General features: G+C 49.6%; 1 protein-coding gene across 3 annotated transcripts in view; it reads left to right on the top strand.

Annotated features, from left to right (window-relative positions):
- The window catches only part of LOC146009814 (uncharacterized), a 205,262-nt gene that overhangs the window by 171,007 nt on the left and 10,435 nt on the right, over positions 1–23,820 (top strand). For 2 of the 3 annotated variants that reach the window (XM_083150315.1, XM_083150313.1), the window contains exons 3-5: positions 556–625; positions 4,273–4,370; positions 4,490–5,015. In XM_083150315.1, coding sequence (XP_083006441.1) covers positions 556–625; positions 4,273–4,370; positions 4,490–5,015 — 694 coding nt within the window. Of the gene's footprint in view, positions 1–555; positions 626–4,272; positions 4,371–4,472; positions 5,016–23,820 lie in introns of those variants that run through there. The other variant, XM_083150316.1, reaches the window with a different exon arrangement.

The following is a 23,820-nucleotide window of genomic DNA, read 5'->3' on the forward strand; positions in this document are numbered from 1 at the left end:
CCTCCCCTCTCCTACATGTCCTACACTGGCTCCCTGACACCCACCTCTCTCCCCCAATCTGTCCTCAGTGCTGCTGCTGCCTGGCTCATCTTCCTCACCATACGCACTACATCCACCTCCCCTCTCCTACATGCCCTAGACGGGCTTCACTTCGCTTTCAGAAACCATCTAGCGCCTCACCCTCACTTACACATCCTCACGCACTCCACTTCCACTCACCTATCTGACATTATCTCCCTTTACACTCCTGCACGTCCTCTGCGCTCGGCTAATGAACCCGTCCTACTGGTTACTTCCTTCTACTTCTGTCTCCAAGACTTCTCACGTGGTGCTCCCTTTCTCTGGAACTCTCTCCCTGTCACCCCTCAGACTCTCTACAAATCCTCACACGGGCTTCCTCACCCCCAGCACCTATCCCTCTGTTCCACTCTCACTGCACACCCTACCCCACCTGTGTCACCCCAGTCTGTCTGCCTCTCCCCTTTAGTATGTAAGTTCTGGCGTGCAGAACCCTCTCCGCTCATTTGCTTTTCCTTCTTCCTTCCTTATACCTAGTGTGACCTAATAACAGGACTATTATACAAGGACTTGATGATGGAGAATCACTGGCCCCTCACATCACTGGGTAAGAGGAGACATTTATTGTACAGGGGAGAGCAGGTATGGGGGTCCCCTATATACACCCAGCATCTGATAATCGCATATATACAATGTCCTCAGTCACTGTGTGTCTCCTACAGATGGGCCCAGTAACAGGAATACCCCAGAGAGATGTCCCCGTCCTCTGTATTCCCAGGATAATCACATATATACCATGTCCTCAGTCACTGTGTGTCTCCTACAGATGGGCCCAGTAACAGGAATACCCCAGAGAGATGTCCCCGTCCTCTGTATTCCCAGGATAATCACATATATACCATGTCCTCTGTCACTGCGTGTCTACTACAGATGGGCCCTGTAACAGGAATACCCCAGAGAGATGTCCCCGTCCTCTGTATTCCCAGGATAATCACATATATACAATGTACTCAGTCACTGCGTGTCTTCTACAGATGGGCCAGTAACAGGAATACCCCACAGAGATGTCCCCGTCCTCTGTATTCCCAGGATAATCGCATATATACAATGTCCTCAGTCACTGTGTGTCTCCTACAGATGGGCCCAGTAACAGGAATACCCCAGAGAGATGTCCCCGTCCTCTGTATTCCCACGATAATCACATATATACAATGTCCTCAGTCACTGCGTGTCTCCTACAGATGGGCCCAGTAACAGGAATACCCCAGAGAGATGTCCCCGTCCTCTGTATTCCCAGGATAATCACATATATACCATGTCCTCAGTCACTGTGTGTCTACTACAGATGGGCCCAGTAACAGGAATACCCCAGAGAGATGTCCCCGTCCTCTGTATTCCCAGGATAATCACATATATACCATGTACTCAGTCACTGCGTGTCTTCTACAGATGGGCCAGTAACAGGAATACCCCACAGAGATGTCCCCGTCCTCTGTATTCCCAGGATAATCGCATATATACAATGTACTCAGTCACTGCGTGTCTTCTACAGATGGGCCAGTAGCAGGAATACCCCACAGAGATGTCCCCGTCCTCTGTATTCCCAGGATAATCGCATATATACAATGTCCTCAGTCACTGCGTGTCTCCTACAGATGGGCCCAGTAACAGGAATACCCCAGAGAGATGTCCCCGTCCTCTGTATTCCCAGGATAACCACATATATACCATGTCCTCAGTCACTGTGTGTCTCCTACAGATGGGGCCAGTAACTGGAATACCCCAGAGAGATGTCCCCGTCCTCTGTATTCCCAGGATAATCACATATATACCATGTCCTCAGTCACTGTGTGTCTCCTACAGATGGGCCCAGTAACAGGAATACCCCAGAGAGATGTCCCCGTCCTCTGTATTCCCAGGATAATCGCATATATACAATGTCCTCAGTCACTGCGTGTCTCCTACAGATGGGCCCAGTAACAGAGATCCCCCAGAGAGATGTCCCCGTCCTCTGTATTCCCAGGATAACCACATATATACCATGTCCTCAGTCACTGTGTGTCTCCTACAGATGGGGCCAGTAACTGGAATACCCCAGAGAGATGTCCCCGTCCTCTGTATTCCCAGGATAATCACATATATACCATGTCCTCAGTCACTGTGTGTCTCCTACAGATGGGCCCAGTAACAGGAATACCCCAGAGAGATGTCCCTGTCCTCTGTATTCCCAGGATAATCGCATATATACAATGTCCTCAGTCACTGCGTGTCTCCTACAGATGGGCCCAGTAACAGAGATCCCCCAGAGAGATGTCCCCGTCCTCTGTATTCCCAGGATAATCACATATATACCATGTCCTCAGTCACTGCGTGTCTCCTACAGATGGGCCCAGTAACAGGAATACCCCAGAGAGATGTCCCCGTCCTCTGTATTCCCAGGATAATCACATATATACAATGTCCTCAGTCACTGCGTGTCTCCTACAGATGGGGCCAGTAACTGGAATACCCCAGAGAGATGTCCCCGTCCTCTGTATTCCCAGGATAATCACATATATACCATGTCCTCAGTCACTGTGTGTCTCCTACAGATGGGCCCAGTAACAGGAATACCCCAGAGAGATGTCCCCGTCCTCTGTATTCCCAGGATAATCACATATATACCATGTCCTCAGTCACTGCGTGTCTCCTACAGATGGGCCCAGTAACAGGAATACCCCAGAGAGATGTCCCCGTCCTCTGTATTCCCAGGATAATCACAAATATACAATGTCCTCAGTCACTGTGTGTCTCCTACAGATGGGCCCAGTAACAGGAATACCCCAGAGAGATGTCCCCGTCCTCTGTATTCCCAGGATAATCACAAATATACAATGTCCTCAGTCACTGTGTGTCTCCTACAGATGGGCCCAGTAACAGGAATACACCAGAGAGATGTCCCCGTTCTCTGTATTCCCAGGATAATCACATGTATACAATGTACTCAGTCACTGTGTGTCTCCTACAGATGGGCCCAGTAACAGGAATACCCCAGAGAGATGTCCCCGTCCTCTGTATTCCCAGGATAATCACATGTATACCATGTCCTCAGTCACTGTGTGTCTCCTACAGATGGGCCCAGTAACAGGAATACCCCAGAGAGATGTCCCCGTCCTCTGTATTCCCAGGATAATCACATATATACAATGTCCTCAGTCACTGTGTGTCTCCTACAGATGGGCCCAGTAACAGGAATACCCCAGAGAGATGTCCCCGTCCTCTGTATTCCCAGGATAATCACATATATACCATGTCCTCAGTCACTGCGTGTCTCCTACTGATGGGCCCAGTAACAGAGATACCCCAGAGAGATGTCCCCGTCCTCTGTATTCCCAGGATAATCACATATATACCATGTACTCAGTCACTGCGTGTCTCCTACAGATGGGCCCCGTAACAGGAATACCCCAGAGAGATGTCCCCGTCCTCTGTATTCCCAGGATAATCACATATATACAATGTACTCAGTCACTGCGTGTCTCCTACAGATGGGCCCCGTAACAGGAATACCCCAGAGAGATGTCCCCGTCCTCTGTATTCCCAGGATAATCACATATATACAATGTCCTCAGTCACTGCGTGTCTCCTACAGATGGGCCCCGTAACAGGAATACCCCAGAGAGATGTCCCCGTCCTCTGTATTCCCAGGATAATCACATATATACCATGTACTCAGTCACTGCGTGTCTCCTACAGATGGGCCCAGTAACAGGAATACACCAGAGAGATGTCCCCGTCCTCTGTATTCCCAGGATAATCACATATATACAATGTCCTCAGTCACTGTGTGTCTCCTACAGATGGGCCCAGTAACAGAGATACACCAGAGAGATGTCCCCGTCCTCTGTATTCCCAGGATAATCACATATATACAATGTCCTCAGTCACTGTGTGTCTCCTACAGATGGGCCAGTAACAGGAATACCCCAGAGAGATGTCCCCGTCCTCTGTATTCCCAGGATAATCACATATATACAATGTACTCAGTCACTGCGTGTCTCCTACAGATGGGCCCAGTAACAGGAATACCCCAGAGAGATGTCCCCGTCCTCTGTATTCCCAGGATAATCACATATATACAATGTACTCAGTCACTGCGTGTCTCCTACAGATGGGCCCAGTAACAGGAATACCCCAGAGAGATGTCCCCGTCCTCTGTATTCCCAGGATAATCACATATATACAATGTACTCAGTCACTGCGTGTCTCCTACAGATGGGCCCAGTATCAGGAATACCCCAGAGAGATGTCCCCGTCCTCTGTATTCCCAGGATTGTACAGAGGAGAATCACAGGACCCCACAGGAGGATCAGGTAGGTGGGATTTAGTGTTTCCCCAATATACCACAGTGACTGTCACTATATGATCTGTACAGAAGCTGTGTGTCTTATACACTGATATTATACTGTATAAAGTTATTGTCTTAATATAGGGTGAATCCCTGGCTGTTATCAAGATAGAAGGTACAGAGGGAGAAGAAGAGACGTATTTGACTGATATGAAGGCAGAAGATACAGAGGGAGAAGAAGAGACGTATGTGACTGATATGAAGGCAGAAGATACAGAGGACCAAGAAGACACGTATGTGGCTGATATTAAGGCAGAAGATACAGAGGGAGAAAAAGAGACGTATGTGACTGATATGAAGGCAGAAGATACAGAGGGAGAAGAAGAGACGTATGTGACGGATATGAAGGCAGAAGATACAGAGGGAGAAGAAGAGACGTATGTGACTGATATGAAGGTAGAAGGTACAGAGGGAGAAGAAGAGACGTATGTGACTGATATGAAGGCAGAAGATACAGAGGGAGAAGAAGAGACGTATGTGACTGATATGAAGGCAGAAGATACAGAGGGAGGAGTAGAGACGTATGTGACTGTTATAAAAGTAGAAGAGACATATGTGAGGGGTGATCAGCAGTGTAAGGAGGAGGAATTCCCTACCAATATCAGCACAGGTGAGTAATAAACACTTCTTACAGAAATGAGTCACACATTCTCCTTGCTCAATTTCTACAGCTATCTCTTATTTTACACCCTTCTCTGTCACTACAGACTACTGAGGTGAATATATCTGCCCAGTGGGGGAGTAAGGAGCCATCAGCCCCTATTATACTCCTGCTCTCCCCCTCACATCATGTCACTGTGTGTTACCAGCCCAGAGATCTGACCAGTCCCCTCCCCGCACTCTCTGGTGTATCTCATACATCAGGTGCCATCAGCCCCTATTATACTCCTGCTCTCCCCCTCACATCATGTCACTGTGTGTTACCAGCCCAGAGATCTGACCAGTCTCCTCCCCGCACTCTCTGGTGTATCTCATACATCAGGAGCCATCAGCCCCTATTATTCTCCTGCTCTCCCCCTCACATCATGTCACTGTGTGTTACCAGCCCAGAGATCTGACCAGTCCCCTCCCCGCACTCTCTGGTGTATCTCATACATCAGGTGCCATCAGCCCCTATTATACTCCTGCTCTCCCCCTCACATCATGTCACTGTGTGTTACCAGCCCAGAGATCTGACCAGTCTCCTCCCCGCACTCTCTGGTGTATCTCATACATCAGCAGCCATCAGCCCCTATTATACTCCTTCTCTCCCCCTCACATCATGTCACTGTGTGTTACCAGCCCAAAGATCTGACCAGTCTCCTCCCCGCACTCTCTGGTGTATCTCATACATCAGGATCCATCAGCCCCTATTATACTCCCGCTCTCCCCCTCACATCATGTCACTGTGTGTTACCAGCCCAGAGATCTGACCAGTGTCCTCCCCGCACTCTCTGGTGTATCTCATACATCAGGAGCCATCAGCCCCTATTATACTCCTGCTCTCCCCTCACATCATGTCACTGTGTGTTACCAGCCCAGAGATCTGACCAGTCTCCTCCCCGCACTCTCTGGTGTATCTCATACATCAGGTGCCATCAGCCCCTATTATACTCCTGCTCTCCCCCTCACATCATGTCACTGTGTGTTACCAGCCCAGAGATCTGACCAGTCTCCTCCCCGCACTCTCTGGTGTATCTCATACATCAGGAGCCATCAGCCCCTATTATACTCCTGCTCTCCCCCTCACATCATGTCACTGTGTGTTACCAGCCCAGAGATCTGACAAGTCTCCTCCCCGCACTCTCTGGTGTATCTCATACATCAGGAGCCATCAGCCCCTATTATACTCCTGCTCTCCCCCTCACACCATGTCACTGTGTGTTACCCGCCCAGAGATCTGACCAGTCTCCTCCCCACACTCTCTGATGTATCTCATAGATCAGGAGCCATCAGCCCCTATTATACTCCTGCTCCCCCCTCACATCATGTCACTGTGTGTTACCAGCCCAGAGATCTGACCAGTCTCCTCCCCGCACTCTCTGGTGTATCTCATACATCAGGAGCCATCAGCCCCTATTATACTCCTGCTCTCCCCCTCACATCATGTCACTGTGTGTTACTAGCCCAGAGATCTGACCAGTCTCCTCCCTGCACTCTGGTGTATCTCATACATCAGGAGCCATCAGCCCCTATTATACTCCTGCTCTCCCCCTCACATCATGTCACTGTGTGTTACCAGCCCAGAGATCTGACCAGTCTCCTCCCCGCACTCTCTGGTGTATCTCATACATTAGGAGCCATCAGTCCCTATTATACTCCTTCTCTCCCCCTCACATCATGTCACTGTGTGTTACCAGCCCAGAGATCTGACCAGTCTCCTCCCCGCACTCTCTGGTGTATCTCATACATCAGGATCCATCAGCCCCTATTATACTCCCGCTCTCCCCCTCACATCATGTCACTGTGTGTTACCAGCCCAGAGATCTGACCAGTCTCCTCCCCGCACTCTCTGGTGTATCTCATACATCAGGAGCCATCAGCCCCTATTATACTCCTGCTCTCCCCCTCACATCATGTCACTGTGTGTTACCAGCCCAGAGATCTGACCAGTCTCCTTCCCGCACTCTCTGGTGTATCTCATACATCAGCATCCATCAGCCCCTATTATACTCCTGCTCTCCCCCTCACATCATGTCACTGTGTGATACCAGCCCAGAGATCTGACCAGTCTCCTCCCCGCACTCTGGTGTATCTCATACATCAGCAGCCATTAGCCCCTATTATACTCCTGCTCCCCCCTCACATCATGTCACTGTGTGTTACCAGCCCAGAGATCTGACCAGTCTCCTCCCCGCACTCTCTGGTGTATCTCATACATCAGCAGCCATCAGCCCCTATTATACTCCTGCTCTCCCCCTCACATCATGTCACTGTGTGTTACCAGCCCAGAGATCTGACCAGTCTCCTCCCCCACTGTCTGATGTGTCTCATATTTTAGTACAAGGGACATGACCATAGTGATTTCATCACTGATCAGTGACAATGTATTTTCTGTGCACTACCATATGTGGGGATGCAGTAAATTTACCTACAATCAAAATCCTGACTTGTTCAAACTACCGGCATTTAACTTGTTCATACTTTACCATCCCAGTGGACATGGAGGGGGATATAATAGTGAGGCACCGTATAATGCGAGGGGACGCGGTACAACGTTTCATTGTCCATATCGCAGGCGGAATTTCATGCCCTACCATCCACTAGGGCGTGGAGGGAGAATATAATGTGTGCCGAGCGCAGAGAGCCATGCAAGGGGACGCGGTGCACTCATATGGGTTTCATGTCAACATTCCGACCAAAAAAAATATGAATAACTTGTGTATCCTTTTTGACCTGTGTATATTTTGATTGTCGTTTTTTTGACCTTGTTGGTCAGTAGTTGATGGTATTTTGACCTTGTCGGTCAGTAGTTGTCGTTATATTGACCGTCGGTCAGTAGTTGTCGGTATTTTGACCTCGTCGGTCAGTAGTTGTCGGTATTTTGACCTCGTCGGTCAGTAGTTGTCGGTATATTGACCTTGCCGGTCAGTAGTTGTCGGTATATCGACCCCATCGGTCAGTAGTTGTCGGTATATTGACCCCGTCGGTCAGTAGTTGTCGGTATATTGACCCCGTCGGTCAGTAGTTGTCGGTATATCGACCCCGTCGGTCAGTAGTTGTCGGTCAGTAGTTGTCGGTATATCGACCCCGTCGGTCAGTAGTTGTCGGTATATTGACCCCGTCGGTCAGTAGTTGTCGGTATATTGACCCCGTCGGTCAGTAGTTGTCGGTATATCGACCCCGTCGGTCAGTAGTTGTCGGTCAGTAGTTGTCGGTATATCGACCCCGTCGGTCAGTAGTTGTCGGTATTTTGACCTCGACGGTCAGTAGTTGTCGGTATATCGACCTTGTCGGTCAGTAGTTGTCGGTATTTTGACCTTGTCGGTCAGTAGTTGTCGGTATATCGACCTTGTCGGTCAGTAGTTGTCGGTATATCGACCTTGCCGGTCAGTAGTTGTCGGTATATTGACCCCGTCGGTCAGTAGTTGTCGGTATATTGACCCCGTCGGTCAGTAGTTGTCGGTATATTGACCCCGTCGGTCAGTAGTTGTCGGTATATCGACCCCGTCGGTCAGTAGTTGTCGGTATATCGACCCCGTCGGTCAGTAGTTGTCGGTCAGTAGTTGTCGGTATATCGACCCCGTCGGTCAGTAGTTGTCGGTCAGTAGTTGTCGGTATATCGACCCCGTCGGTCAGTAGTTGTCGGTCCGCAGTTGTCGGTATATCGACCCCGTCGGTCAGTAGTTGTCGGTCAGGAGTTGTCGGTATATTGACCCCGTCGGTCAGTAGTTGTCGGTATATTGACCCCGTCGGTCAGTAGTTGTCGGTATATTGACCCCGTCGGTCAGTAGTTGTCGGTATATCGGCCCCGTCGGTCAGTAGTTGTCGGTCAGTAGTTGTCGGTATTTTGACCCCGTCGGTCAGTAGTTGTCGGTATATCGGCCCCGTCGGTCAGTAGTTGTCGGTCAGTAGTTGTCGGTATTTTGACCCCGTCGGTCAGTAGTTGTCGGTATTTTGACCCCGTCGGTCAGTAGTTGTCGGTATTTTGACCCCGTCGGTCAGTAGTTGTCGGTATATTGACCCCGTCGGTCAGTAGTTGTCGGTATATCGGCCCCGTCGGTCAGTAGTTGTCGGTCAGTAGTTGTCGGTATTTTGACCCCGTCGGTCAGTAGTTGTCGGTATTTTGACCCCGTCGGTCAGTAGTTGTCGGTATATTGGCCCCGTCGGTCAGTAGTTGTCGGTATATCGGCCCCGTCGGTCAGTAGTTGTCGGTATATCGACCCCGTCGGTCAGTAGTTGTCGGTATTTTGACCTTGTCGGTCAGTAGTTGTCGGTATATTGACCCCGTCGGTCAGTAGTTGTCGGTATATTGACCCCGTCGGTCAGTAGTTGTCGGTATATTGACCCCGTCGGTCAGTAGTTGTCGGTATATTGACCCCGTCGGTCAGTAGTTGTCGGTATATTGACCCTGTCGGTCAGTAGTTGTCGGTATTTTGACCTTGTCGGTCAGTAGTTGTCGGTATTTTGACCTTGTCGGTCAGTAGTTGTCGGTATTTTGACCTTGTCGGTCAGTAGTTGTCTGTATTTTGACCTTGTCGGTCAGTAGTTGTCTGTATTTTGACCTTGTCGGTCAATAGTTGTCGGTATATTGACCCCGTCGGTCAGTAGTTGTCGGTATATCGGCCCCGTCGGTCAGTAGTTGTCGGTCAGTAGTTGTCTGTATTTTGACCTTGTCGGTCAGTAGTTGTCGGTATTTTGACCCCGTCGGTCAGTAGTTGTCGGTATATCGGCCCCGTCGGTCAGTAGTTGTCGGTCAGTAGTTGTCGGTATTTTGACCCCGTCGGTCAGTAGTTGTCGGTATTTTGACCCCGTCGGTCAGTAGTTGTCGGTATTTTGACCCCGTCGGTCAGTAGTTGTCGGTATATTGGCCCCGTCGGTCAGTAGTTGTCGGTATATCGGCCCCGTCGGTCAGTAGTTGTCGGTATATCGACCCCGTCGGTCAGTAGTTGTCGGTATTTTGACCTTGTCGGTCAGTAGTTGTCGGTATATTGACCCCGTCGGTCAGTAGTTGTCGGTATATTGACCCCGTCGGTCAGTAGTTGTCGGTATATTGACCCCGTCGGTCAGTAGTTGTCGGTATATTGACCCCGTCGGTCAGTAGTTGTCGGTATATTGACCCCGTCGGTCAGTAGTTGTCGGTATATTGACCCCGTCGGTCAGTAGTTGTCGGTATTTTGACCTTGTCGGTCAGTAGTTGTCGGTATTTTGACCTTGTCGGTCAGTAGTTGTCGGTATTTTGACCTTGTCGGTCAGTAGTTGTCTGTATTTTGACCTTGTCGGTCAGTAGTTGTCTGTATTTTGACCTTGTCGGTCAGTAGTTGTCGGTATATTGACCCCGTCGGTCAGTAGTTGTCGGTATATCGGCCCCGTCGGTCAGTAGTTGTCGGTCAGTAGTTGTCTGTATTTTGACCTTGTCGGTCAGTAGTTGTCGGTATTTTGACCCCGTCGGTCAGTAGTTGTCGGTATATCGGCCCCGTCGGTCAGTAGTTGTCGGTCAGTAGTTGTCGGTATTTTGACCCCGTCGGTCAGTAGTTGTCGGTATTTTGACCCCGTCGGTCAGTAGTTGTCGGTATTTTGACCCCGTCGGTCAGTAGTTGTCGGTATATTGGCCCCGTCGGTCAGTAGTTGTCGGTATATCGGCCCCGTCGGTCAGTAGTTGTCGGTATATCGACCCCGTCGGTCAGTAGTTGTCGGTATTTTGACCCCGTCGGTCAGTAGTTGTCGGTATATTGGCCCCGTCGGTCAGTAGTTGTCGGTATATCGGCCCCGTCGGTCAGTAGTTGTCGGTATATCGACCCCGTCGGTCAGTAGTTGTCGGTATATTGACCCCGTCGGTCAGTAGTTGTCGGTATATCGGCCCCGTCGGTCAGTAGTTGTCGGTCAGTAGTTGTCGGTATTTTGACCCCGTCGGTCAGTAGTTGTCGGTATTTTGACCCTGTCGGTATATTGGCCCCGTCGGTCAGTAGTTGTCGGTATATCGGCCCTGTCGGTCAGTAGTTGTCGGTATATCGACCCCGTCGGTCAGTAGTTGTCGGTATTTTGACCTTGTCGGTCAGTAGTTGTCGGTATATTGACCCCGTCGGTCAGTAGTTGTCGGTATATTGACCCCGTCGGTCAGTAGTTGTCGGTATATTGACCCCGTCGGTCAGTAGTTGTCGGTATATTGACCCCGTCGGTCAGTAGTTGTCGGTATATTGACCCCGTCGGTCAGTAGTTGTCGGTATTTTGACCTTGTCGGTCAGTAGTTGTCGGTATTTTGACCTTGTCGGTCAGTAGTTGTCGGTATTTTGACCTTGTCGGTCAGTAGTTGTCTGTATTTTGACCTTGTCGGTCAGTAGTTGTCTGTATTTTGACCTTGTCGGTCAGTAGTTGTCGGTATATTGACCCCGTCGGTCAGTAGTTGTCGGTATATCGGCCCCGTCGGTCAGTAGTTGTCGGTATATCGGCCCCGTCGGTCAGTAGTTGTCGGTCAGTAGTTGTCTGTATTTTGACCTTGTCGGTCAGTAGTTGTCGGTATATTGACCCCGTCGGTCAGTAGTTGTCGGTATATTGACCCCGTCGGTCAGTAGTTGTCGGTATATTGACCCCGTCGGTTAGTAGTTGTCGGTATATTGACCCCGTCGGTCAGTAGTTGTCGGTATATTGACCCCGTCGGTCAGTAGTTGTCGGTATTTTGACTTTGTCGGTCAGTAGTTGTCGGTATTTTGACCTTGTCGGTCAGTAGTTGTCGGTATTTTGACCTTGTCGGTCAGTAGTTGTCGGTATATTGGCCCCGTCGGTCAGTAGTTGTCGGTATATCGGCCCCGTCGGTCAGTAGTTGTCGGTATATCGACCCCGTCGGTCAGTAGTTGTCGGTATATTGACCCCGTCGGTCAGTAGTTGTCGGTATATTGACCCCGCCGGTCAGTAGTTGTCGGTATTTTGATTGTAGGTATTTCATACCGAATCCCATATGTGACCGTATTCTTTCTATTCCTGTGCAGTGATACCTATATCTTTTTCCCATGGTGCAATAGTTCTAACAGTAGCTGAACTCTGGCTGTGTGGATCAGAGGGTTGTGGTATATGAGATCTTCAGTCATATGGTTGGCCACTGATGTCAGAGAGTCACAAGGTCAACAAGGTTCAAAGGGCAACAGACAATAGGTTGACAGGGTCAATAGGTCAACCGTGAAAAGGTTGAGTTTTTCATGGTTTGTGTCTGTCAATACAGGTGGACAATGACAGTGTGTAAAGGCCCATACACACTTAACGATTTTCACATGAAAATCGTTCAAAACAGCCGTTTTGAGCGATTTTCAGCTGAAAATCGCCTAGTGTGTATGCCCCACAGATTGCTTACTAGCGATGATGCGCGCTCCCGCATCATCGCTAGCGAGGATCCACGTCGGCTGGTTTTACCAGCATGCCAGCGATGATGGATGGTTTTTTATCCATCATCGCTGAGTGTGTACGCAGCACGGGCTGAAAGATTATCCACTTTCAGCCCGTGTACCGCTCCGCCACCTCCCCCTGCTCTCCCCCCTTCCCCTCCCCCTGCTCGCAGCACGGAGACGGAGCAGGGGGAAAAAGACGCTTACCCGCCCGCAGCAGCTCCTGGTCCCCGCTGTCATCTGACACTCTGACTGAGTGTCGGAAGTGGAACGCGGCAAAGTGCTTCCAGCCGCCCCCGCTCCAGTGTCCCCATGCTGACGCAGCTCCACTGCCACCAATGAAAGGCTTCCATATATAAATAGGGAAGCCTTTCATTGGTGGCAGTGGTTATATATATATATATATATATATATATATATATATATATATATATATATATATATATATATATATATATATATATATATATATATATATATATATATATATATATATATATATATATATATATAACCACTGCCACCAATGCAAGGCTTCCCTAATAAATAAATAAATAAAAAAATTATATATATAATAAATGTACAGCGGCACTGGGGTCTTCAAACAACTCAGACAACGTTAACATGCGTGGCAACGTCTTGTCTGAGTTATTTGAAGACCCCAGTGTCGCTGTACATTTATCTCCTATTTATCTGCCCAGACACCACTGAGGGCACGGGGCCCATTATCCTACAGAGCTGAGTGCCAGCTATATATACCACGGCCCACCAATGTATATTATGCAGTAACAGCCGGGGTGGCGTTTACCTGATCGCTGGGCTCCGAATATACCCAGCCCAGCAATCAGTTCTGAATCAGGCCCCAAAAACAGAAATGCACTGAAATTAAAGGGCCCCTGCTCCCACCCTTGGAATTCAAACCCCGCCCATTATGTAAATATCCTTTTTTAATGAAAGATTTTCATCAAAGTCTTTCGCCACCTGAAAATCTCTCGCTCTTTGGTGAAAATAGCTCAGTGTGTACGAACTACTTTGGTGAACGATATATCTTTCAGAGATTTTGGCAAAGTCTTTTGAAATGAAAATCTTTAAGTGTGTATGGGCCTTTAGTGTATCGCTCGGCGCACTGTTCTAGTCACCGTCCACGTCGTAGTGCATGAGATGTTAACCTTTGGACCCTGCTGACCTTTGGACTGTCGACCTAGTGACAACCTATGCTCAGTCCGGATACATATAAAGCTGTATTCCCAGCAGATGGACAGAAGGGCCGGATGACCTCGTCGGGACAGAAAGAATGTCTCTATGGGGTGCACCAAAAGGAATCTGACACATAAATGTTCCTCTTATTCCCAGAACGTCACTTACAAAGACCTGGACGTTCTATCCTCACACGGTGCGGCCCCAATGTCAGATATCCCTTCATTATGCTCAAATGCTGGTGCGTTCTGATCATGTAATGACTGTAGGTCCGGGTAAGACCAGCAAACAACGGAATAAATATAGGTTTCTGATTAATGCTCCAAAACTTCACTACTCCTTCATGAGGGAGCCAATGTTAAATGTGGAAATTCAGGTCAGTGAACCAATATTTCAATTTCTCAAGTAACAGGGCTGTAATCCCCAAAGTCAGTGTATAATATGAAAATATATAGGCAGAGGAACGTCCGTGTATTGTTCACACATCGGACGGTTGTGCGGTCTGAGAAGCCCCCTCCTATTCCGTGCCCATCTCACATCTAGTACAGACACTATCCAGCCTAGGGGAGATCGTAGTGTGATCTGGTGCTGATGAAGCTCCCCAGCGAAGCGTGGGCCGACTACACACATTGGACGGTTGTGCGGTCTGAGAAGCCCCTATTATACTCCTGCTCTCCCCCTCACATCATGTCACTGTGTGTTACTAGCCCAGAGATCTGACCAGTCTCCTCCCTGCACTCTGGTGTATCTCATACATCAGGAGCCATCAGCCCCTATTATACTCCTGCTCTCCCCCTCACATCATGTCACTGTGTGTTACCAGCCCAGAGATCTGACCAGTCTCCTCCCCGCACTCTCTGGTGTATCTCATACATTAGGAGCCATCAGTCCCTATTATACTCCTTCTCTCCCCCTCACATCATGTCACTGTGTGTTACCAGCCCAGAGATCTGACCAGTCTCCTCCCCGCACTCTCTGGTGTATCTCATACATCAGGATCCATCAGCCCCTATTATACTCCCGCTCTCCCCCTCACATCATGTCACTGTGTGTTACCAGCCCAGAGATCTGACCAGTCTCCTCCCCGCACTCTCTGGTGTATCTCATACATCAGGAGCCATCAGCCCCTATTATACTCCTGCTCTCCCCCTCACATCATGTCACTGTGTGTTACCAGCCCAGAGATCTGACCAGTCTCCTTCCCGCACTCTCTGGTGTATCTCATACATCAGCATCCATCAGCCCCTATTATACTCCTGCTCTCCCCCTCACATCATGTCACTGTGTGATACCAGCCCAGAGATCTGACCAGTCTCCTCCCCGCACTCTGGTGTATCTCATACATCAGCAGCCATTAGCCCCTATTATACTCCTGCTCCCCCCTCACATCATGTCACTGTGTGTTACCAGCCCAGAGATCTGACCAGTCTCCTCCCCGCACTCTCTGGTGTATCTCATACATCAGCAGCCATCAGCCCCTATTATACTCCTGCTCTCCCCCTCACATCATGTCACTGTGTGTTACCAGCCCAGAGATCTGACCAGTCTCCTCCCCCACTGTCTGATGTGTCTCATATTTTAGTACAAGGGACATGACCATAGTGATTTCATCACTGATCAGTGACAATGTATTTTCTGTGCACTACCATATGTGGGGATGCAGTAAATTTACCTACAATCAAAATCCTGACTTGTTCAAACTACCGGCATTTAACTTGTTCATACTTTACCATCCCAGTGGACATGGAGGGGGATATAATAGTGAGGCACCGTATAATGCGAGGGGACGCGGTACAACGTTTCATTGTCCATATCGCAGGCGGAATTTCATGCCCTACCATCCACTAGGGCGTGGAGGGAGAATATAATGTGTGCCGAGCGCAGAGAGCCATGCAAGGGGACGCGGTGCACTCATATGGGTTTCATGTCAACATTCCGACCAAAAAAAATATGAATAACTTGTGTATCCTTTTTGACCTGTGTATATTTTGATTGTCGTTTTTTTGACCTTGTTGGTCAGTAGTTGATGGTATTTTGACCTTGTCGGTCAGTAGTTGTCGTTATATTGACCGTCGGTCAGTAGTTGTCGGTATTTTGACCTCGTCGGTCAGTAGTTGTCGGTATTTTGACCTCGTCGGTCAGTAGTTGTCGGTATATTGACCTTGCCGGTCAGTAGTTGTCGGTATATCGACCCCATCGGTCAGTAGTTGTCGGTATATTGACCCCGTCGGTCAGTAGTTGTCGGTATATTGACCCCGTCGGTCAGTAGTTGTCGGTATATCGACCCCGTCGGTCAGTAGTTGTCGGTCAGTAGTTGTCGGTATATCGACCCCGTCGGTCAGTAGTTGTCGGTATATTGACCCCGTCGGTCAGTAGTTGTCGGTATATTGACCCCGTCGGTCAGTAGTTGTCGGTATATCGACCCCGTCGGTCAGTAGTTGTCGGTCAGTAGTTGTCGGTATATCGACCCCGTCGGTCAGTAGTTGTCGGTATTTTGACCTCGACGGTCAGTAGTTGTCGGTATATCGACCTTGTCGGTCAGTAGTTGTCGGTATTTTGACCTTGTCGGTCAGTAGTTGTCGGTATATCGACCTTGTCGGTCAGTAGTTGTCGGTATATCGACCTTGCCGGTCAGTAGTTGTCGGTATATTGACCCCGTCGGTCAGTAGTTGTCGGTATATTGACCCCGTCGGTCAGTAGTTGTCGGTATATTGACCCCGTCGGTCAGTAGTTGTCGGTATATCGACCCCGTCGGTCAGTAGTTGTCGGTATATCGACCCCGTCGGTCAGTAGTTGTCGGTCAGTAGTTGTCGGTATATCGACCCCGTCGGTCAGTAGTTGTCGGTCAGTAGTTGTCGGTATATCGACCCCGTCGGTCAGTAGTTGTCGGTCCGCAGTTGTCGGTATATCGACCCCGTCGGTCAGTAGTTGTCGGTCAGGAGTTGTCGGTATATTGACCCCGTCGGTCAGTAGTTGTCGGTATATTGACCCCGTCGGTCAGTAGTTGTCGGTATATTGACCCCGTCGGTCAGTAGTTGTCGGTATATCGGCCCCGTCGGTCAGTAGTTGTCGGTCAGTAGTTGTCGGTATTTTGACCCCGTCGGTCAGTAGTTGTCGGTATATCGGCCCCGTCGGTCAGTAGTTGTCGGTCAGTAGTTGTCGGTATTTTGACCCCGTCGGTCAGTAGTTGTCGGTATTTTGACCCCGTCGGTCAGTAGTTGTCGGTATTTTGACCCCGTCGGTCAGTAGTTGTCGGTATATTGACCCCGTCGGTCAGTAGTTGTCGGTATATCGGCCCCGTCGGTCAGTAGTTGTCGGTCAGTAGTTGTCGGTATTTTGACCCCGTCGGTCAGTAGTTGTCGGTATTTTGACCCCGTCGGTCAGTAGTTGTCGGTATATTGGCCCCGTCGGTCAGTAGTTGTCGGTATATCGGCCCCGTCGGTCAGTAGTTGTCGGTATATCGACCCCGTCGGTCAGTAGTTGTCGGTATTTTGACCTTGTCGGTCAGTAGTTGTCGGTATATTGACCCCGTCGGTCAGTAGTTGTCGGTATATTGACCCCGTCGGTCAGTAGTTGTCGGTATATTGACCCCGTCGGTCAGTAGTTGTCGGTATATTGACCCCGTCGGTCAGTAGTTGTCGGTATATTGACCCTGTCGGTCAGTAGTTGTCGGTATTTTGACCTTGTCGGTCAGTAGTTGTCGGTATTTTGACCTTGTCGGTCAGTAGTTGTCGGTATTTTGACCTTGTCGGTCAGTAGTTGTCTGTATTTTGACCTTGTCGGTCAGTAGTTGTCTGTATTTTGACCTTGTCGGTCAATAGTTGTCGGTATATTGACCCCGTCGGTCAGTAGTTGTCGGTATATCGGCCCCGTCGGTCAGTAGTTGTCGGTCAGTAGTTGTCTGTATTTTGACCTTGTCGGTCAGTAGTTGTCGGTATTTTGACCCCGTCGGTCAGTAGTTGTCGGTATATCGGCCCCGTCGGTCAGTAGTTGTCGGTCAGTAGTTGTCGGTATTTTGACCCCGTCGGTCAGTAGTTGTCGGTATTTTGACCCCGTCGGTCAGTAGTTGTCGGTATTTTGACCCCGTCGGTCAGTAGTTGTCGGTATATTGGCCCCGTCGGTCAGTAGTTGTCGGTATATCGGCCCCGTCGGTCAGTAGTTGTCGGTATATCGACCCCGTCGGTCAGTAGTTGTCGGTATTTTGACCTTGTCGGTCAGTAGTTGTCGGTATATTGACCCCGTCGGTCAGTAGTTGTCGGTATATTGACCCCGTCGGTCAGTAGTTGTCGGTATATTGACCCCGTCGGTCAGTAGTTGTCGGTATATTGACCCCGTCGGTCAGTAGTTGTCGGTATATTGACCCCGTCGGTCAGTAGTTGTCGGTATATTGACCCCGTCGGTCAGTAGTTGTCGGTATTTTGACCTTGTCGGTCAGTAGTTGTCGGTATTTTGACCTTGTCGGTCAGTAGTTGTCGGTATTTTGACCTTGTCGGTCAGTAGTTGTCTGTATTTTGACCTTGTCGGTCAGTAGTTGTCTGTATTTTGACCTTGTCGGTCAGTAGTTGTCGGTATATTGACCCCGTCGGTCAGTAGTTGTCGGTATATCGGCCCCGTCGGTCAGTAGTTGTCGGTCAGTAGTTGTCTGTATTTTGACCTTGTCGGTCAGTAGTTGTCGGTATTTTGACCCCGTCGGTCAGTAGTTGTCGGTATATCGGCCCCGTCGGTCAGTAGTTGTCGGTCAGTAGTTGTCGGTATTTTGACCCCGTCGGTCAGTAGTTGTCGGTATTTTGACCCCGTCGGTCAGTAGTTGTCGGTATTTTGACCCCGTCGGTCAGTAGTTGTCGGTATATTGGCCCCGTCGGTCAGTAGTTGTCGGTATATCGGCCCCGTCGGTCAGTAGTTGTCGGTATATCGACCCCGTCGGTCAGTAGTTGTCGGTATTTTGACCCCGTCGGTCAGTAGTTGTCGGTATATTGGCCCCGTCGGTCAGTAGTTGTCGGTATATCGGCCCCGTCGGTCAGTAGTTGTCGGTATATCGACCCCGTCGGTCAGTAGTTGTCGGTATATTGACCCCGTCGGTCAGTAGTTGTCGGTATATCGGCCCCGTCGGTCAGTAGTTGTCGGTCAGTAGTTGTCGGTATTTTGACCCCGTCGGTCAGTAGTTGTCGGTATTTTGACCCTGTCGGTATATTGGCCCCGTCGGTCAGTAGTTGTCGGTATATCGGCCCCGTCGGTCAGTAGTTGTCGGTATATCGACCCCGTCGGTCAGTAGTTGTCGGTATTTTGACCTTGTCGGTCAGTAGTTGTCGGTATATTGACCCCGTCGGTCAGTAGTTGTCGGTATATTGACCCCGTCGGTCAGTAGTTGTCGGTATATTGACCCCGTCGGTCAGTAGTTGTCGGTATATTGACCCCGTCGGTCAGTAGTTGTCGGTATATTGACCCCGTCGGTCAGTAGTTGTCGGTATTTTGACCTTGTCGGTCAGTAGTTGTCGGTATTTTGACCTTGTCGGTCAGTAGTTGTCGGTATTTTGACCTTGTCGGTCAGTAGTTGTCTGTATTTTGACCTTGTCGGTCAGTAGTTGTCTGTATTTTGACCTTGTCGGTCAGTAGTTGTCGGTATATTGACCCCGTCGGTCAGTAGTTGTCGGTATATCGGCCCCGTCGGTCAGTAGTTGTCGGTATATCGGCCCCGTCGGTCAGTAGTTGTCGGTCAGTAGTTGTCTGTATTTTGACCTTGTCGGTCAGTAGTTGTCGGTATATTGACCCCGTCGGTCAGTAGTTGTCGGTATATTGACCCCGTCGGTCAGTAGTTGTCGGTATATTGACCCCGTCGGTTAGTAGTTGTCGGTATATTGACCCCGTCGGTCAGTAGTTGTCGGTATATTGACCCCGTCGGTCAGTAGTTGTCGGTATTTTGACTTTGTCGGTCAGTAGTTGTCGGTATTTTGACCTTGTCGGTCAGTAGTTGTCGGTATTTTGACCTTGTCGGTCAGTAGTTGTCGGTATATTGGCCCCGTCGGTCAGTAGTTGTCGGTATATCGGCCCCGTCGGTCAGTAGTTGTCGGTATATCGACCCCGTCGGTCAGTAGTTGTCGGTATATTGACCCCGTCGGTCAGTAGTTGTCGGTATATTGACCCCGCCGGTCAGTAGTTGTCGGTATTTTGATTGTAGGTATTTCATACCGAATCCCATATGTGACCGTATTCTTTCTATTCCTGTGCAGTGATACCTATATCTTTTTCCCATGGTGCAATAGTTCTAACAGTAGCTGAACTCTGGCTGTGTGGATCAGAGGGTTGTGGTATATGAGATCTTCAGTCATATGGTTGGCCACTGATGTCAGAGAGTCACAAGGTCAACAAGGTTCAAAGGGCAACAGACAATAGGTTGACAGGGTCAATAGGTCAACCGTGAAAAGGTTGAGTTTTTCATGGTTTGTGTCTGTCAATACAGGTGGACAATGACAGTGTGTAAAGGCCCATACACACTTAACGATTTTCACATGAAAATCGTTCAAAACAGCCGTTTTGAGCGATTTTCAGCTGAAAATCGCCTAGTGTGTATGCCCCACAGATTGCTTACTAGCGATGATGCGCGCTCCCGCATCATCGCTAGCGAGGATCCACGTCGGCTGGTTTTACCAGCATGCCAGCGATGATGGATGGTTTTTTATCCATCATCGCTGAGTGTGTACGCAGCACGGGCTGAAAGATTATCCACTTTCAGCCCGTGTACCGCTCCGCCACCTCCCCCTGCTCTCCCCCCTTCCCCTCCCCCTGCTCGCAGCACGGAGACGGAGCAGGGGGAAAAAGACGCTTACCCGCCCGCAGCAGCTCCTGGTCCCCGCTGTCATCTGACACTCTGACTGAGTGTCGGAAGTGGAACGCGGCAAAGTGCTTCCAGCCGCCCCCGCTCCAGTGTCCCCATGCTGACGCAGCTCCACTGCCACCAATGAAAGGCTTCCATATATAAATAGGGAAGCCTTTCATTGGTGGCAGTGGTTATATATATATATATATATATATATATATATATATATATATATATATATATATATATATATATATATATATATATATATATATATATATATATATATATATATATATATATATATATATATATATATATATATATATATATAACCACTGCCACCAATGCAAGGCTTCCCTAATAAATAAATAAATAAAAAAATTATATATATAATAAATGTACAGCGGCACTGGGGTCTTCAAACAACTCAGACAACGTTAACATGCGTGGCAACGTCTTGTCTGAGTTATTTGAAGACCCCAGTGTCGCTGTACATTTATCTCCTATTTATCTGCCCAGACACCACTGAGGGCACGGGGCCCATTATCCTACAGAGCTGAGTGCCAGCTATATATACCACGGCCCACCAATGTATATTATGCAGTAACAGCCGGGGTGGCGTTTACCTGATCGCTGGGCTCCGAATATACCCAGCCCAGCAATCAGTTCTGAATCAGGCCCCAAAAACAGAAATGCACTGAAATTAAAGGGCCCCTGCTCCCACCCTTGGAATTCAAACCCCGCCCATTATGTAAATATCCTTTTTTAATGAAAGATTTTCATCAAAGTCTTTCGCCACCTGAAAATCTCTCGCTCTTTGGTGAAAATAGCTCAGTGTGTACGAACTACTTTGGTGAACGATATATCTTTCAGAGATTTTGGCAAAGTCTTTTGAAATGAAAATCTTTAAGTGTGTATGGGCCTTTAGTGTATCGCTCGGCGCACTGTTCTAGTCACCGTCCACGTCGTAGTGCATGAGATGTTAACCTTTGGACCCTGCTGACCTTTGGACTGTCGACCTAGTGACAACCTATGCTCAGTCCGGATACATATAAAGCTGTATTCCCAGCAGATGGACAGAAGGGCCGGATGACCTCGTCGGGACAGAAAGAATGTCTCTATGGGGTGCACCAAAAGGAATCTGACACATAAATGTTCCTCTTATTCCCAGAACGTCACTTACAAAGACCTGGACGTTCTATCCTCACACGGTGCGGCCCCAATGTCAGATATCCCTTCATTATGCTCAAATGCTGGTGCGTTCTGATCATGTAATGACTGTAGGTCCGGGTAAGACCAGCAAACAACGGAATAAATATAGGTTTCTGATTAATGCTCCAAAACTTCACTACTCCTTCATGAGGGAGCCAATGTTAAATGTGGAAATTCAGGTCAGTGAACCAATATTTCAATTTCTCAAGTAACAGGGCTGTAATCCCCAAAGTCAGTGTATAATATGAAAATATATAGGCAGAGGAACGTCCGTGTATTGTTCACACATCGGACGGTTGTGCGGTCTGAGAAGCCCCCTCCTATTCCGTGCCCATCTCACATCTAGTACAGACACTATCCAGCCTAGGGGAGATCGTAGTGTGATCTGGTGCTGATGAAGCTCCCCAGCGAAGCGTGGGCCGACTACACACATTGGACGGTTGTGCGGTCTGAGAAGCCCTCTCCTATTCCGTGCCCATCTCACATCTAGTACAGACACTGTCCAGCCTAGGGGAGATCGGTGTGTGATCTGGTGCTGACGAAGCTCCTCAGCGAAGCGTGCGCCGACCACACACATTGGACGGTTGTGCGGTCTGAGAAGCCCTCTCCTATTCCGTGCCCATCTCACATCTAGTACAGACACTGTCCAGCCTAGGGGAGATCGGTGTGTGATCTGGTGCTGACGAAGCTCCTCAGCGAAGCGTGCGCCGACCACACACATTGGACGGTTGTGCGGTCTGAGAAGCCCTCTCCTATTCCGTGCCCATCTCACATCTACTACAGACACTGTCCAGCCTAGGGGAGATTGTAGTGTGATCTGGTGCTGATGAAGCTCCCCAGCGAAGCGTGCGCCGACCACACACATCAGACGGTTGTGCGGTCTGAGAAGCCCTCTCCTATTCCGTGCCCATCTCACATCTACTACAGACACTGTCCAGCCTAGGGGAGATCGTAGTGTGATCTGGTGCTGATGAAGCTCCCCAGCGAAGCGTGCGCTGACCACACACATCAGACGGTTGTGCGGTCTGAGAAGCCCTCTCCTATTCCGTGCCCATCTCACATCTAGTACAGACACTGTCCAGCCTAGGGGAGATCGTAGTGTGATCTGGTGCTGATGAAGCTCCCCAGCGAAGCGTGGGCCGACCACACACATCGGACGGTTGTGCGGTCTGAGAAGACCTCTCCTATTCCGTGCCCATCTCACATCTAGTACAGACACTGTCCAGCCTAGGGGAGATCGTAGTGTGATCTGGTGCTGATGAAGCTCCCCAGCGAAGCGTGCGCCGACCACACACATCGGACGGTTGTGCGGTCTGAGAAGCCCTCTCCTATTCCGTGCCCATCTCACATCTAGTACAGACACTATCCAACTTAGGGGAGATCGGTGTGTGATCTGGTGCTGATGAAGCTCCCCAGCGAAGCGTGGGCCGACTACACACATCGGACGGTTGTGCGGTCTGAGAAGCCCTCTCCTATTCCGTGCGCATCTCACATCTACTACAGACACTGTCCAGCCTAGGGGAGATCGGTGTCCTAGGGGAGATCGGTGTGTGATCTGGTGCTGATGAAGCTCCCCAGCGAAGCGTGGGCCGACCACACACATCAGACGGTTGTGCGGTCTGAGAAGCCCTCTCCTATTCCGTGCCCATCTCACATCTAGTCTGTCCTCAGCGTGTATGCCGGGAAACAGGTAGCGGTGCTAGTTCAGATCGTCACTGTCCTGCCTAGGGGAGATCGGTGTGTGATCTGGTGCTGATGAAGCTCCCCAGCGAAGCGTGGGCCAACCACACACATCGGACGGTTGTGCGGTCTGAGAAGCCCTCTCCTATTCCGTGCCCATCTCACATCTACTACAGACACTGTCCAGCCTAGGGGAGATCGTAGTGTGATCTGGTGCTGATGAAGCTCCCCAGCGAAGCGTGGGCCAACCACACACATCGGACGGTTGTGCGGTCTGAGAAGCCCTCTCCTATTCCGTGCCCATCTCACATCTACTACAGACACTGTCCAGCCTAGGGGAGATCGTAGTGTGATCTGGTGCTGATGAAGCTCCCCAGCGAAGCGTGCGCCGACCACACACATCAGACGGTTGTGCGGTCTGAGAAGCCCTCTCCTATTCCGTGCCCATCTCACATCTACTACAGACACTGTCCAGCCTAGGGGAGATCGTAGTG

Source organism: Crinia signifera, chromosome 6, assembly GCF_055691185.1.
Source record: "Crinia signifera chromosome 6, ASM5569118v1, whole genome shotgun sequence".
NCBI lineage: Eukaryota > Metazoa > Chordata > Amphibia > Anura > Myobatrachidae > Crinia > Crinia signifera.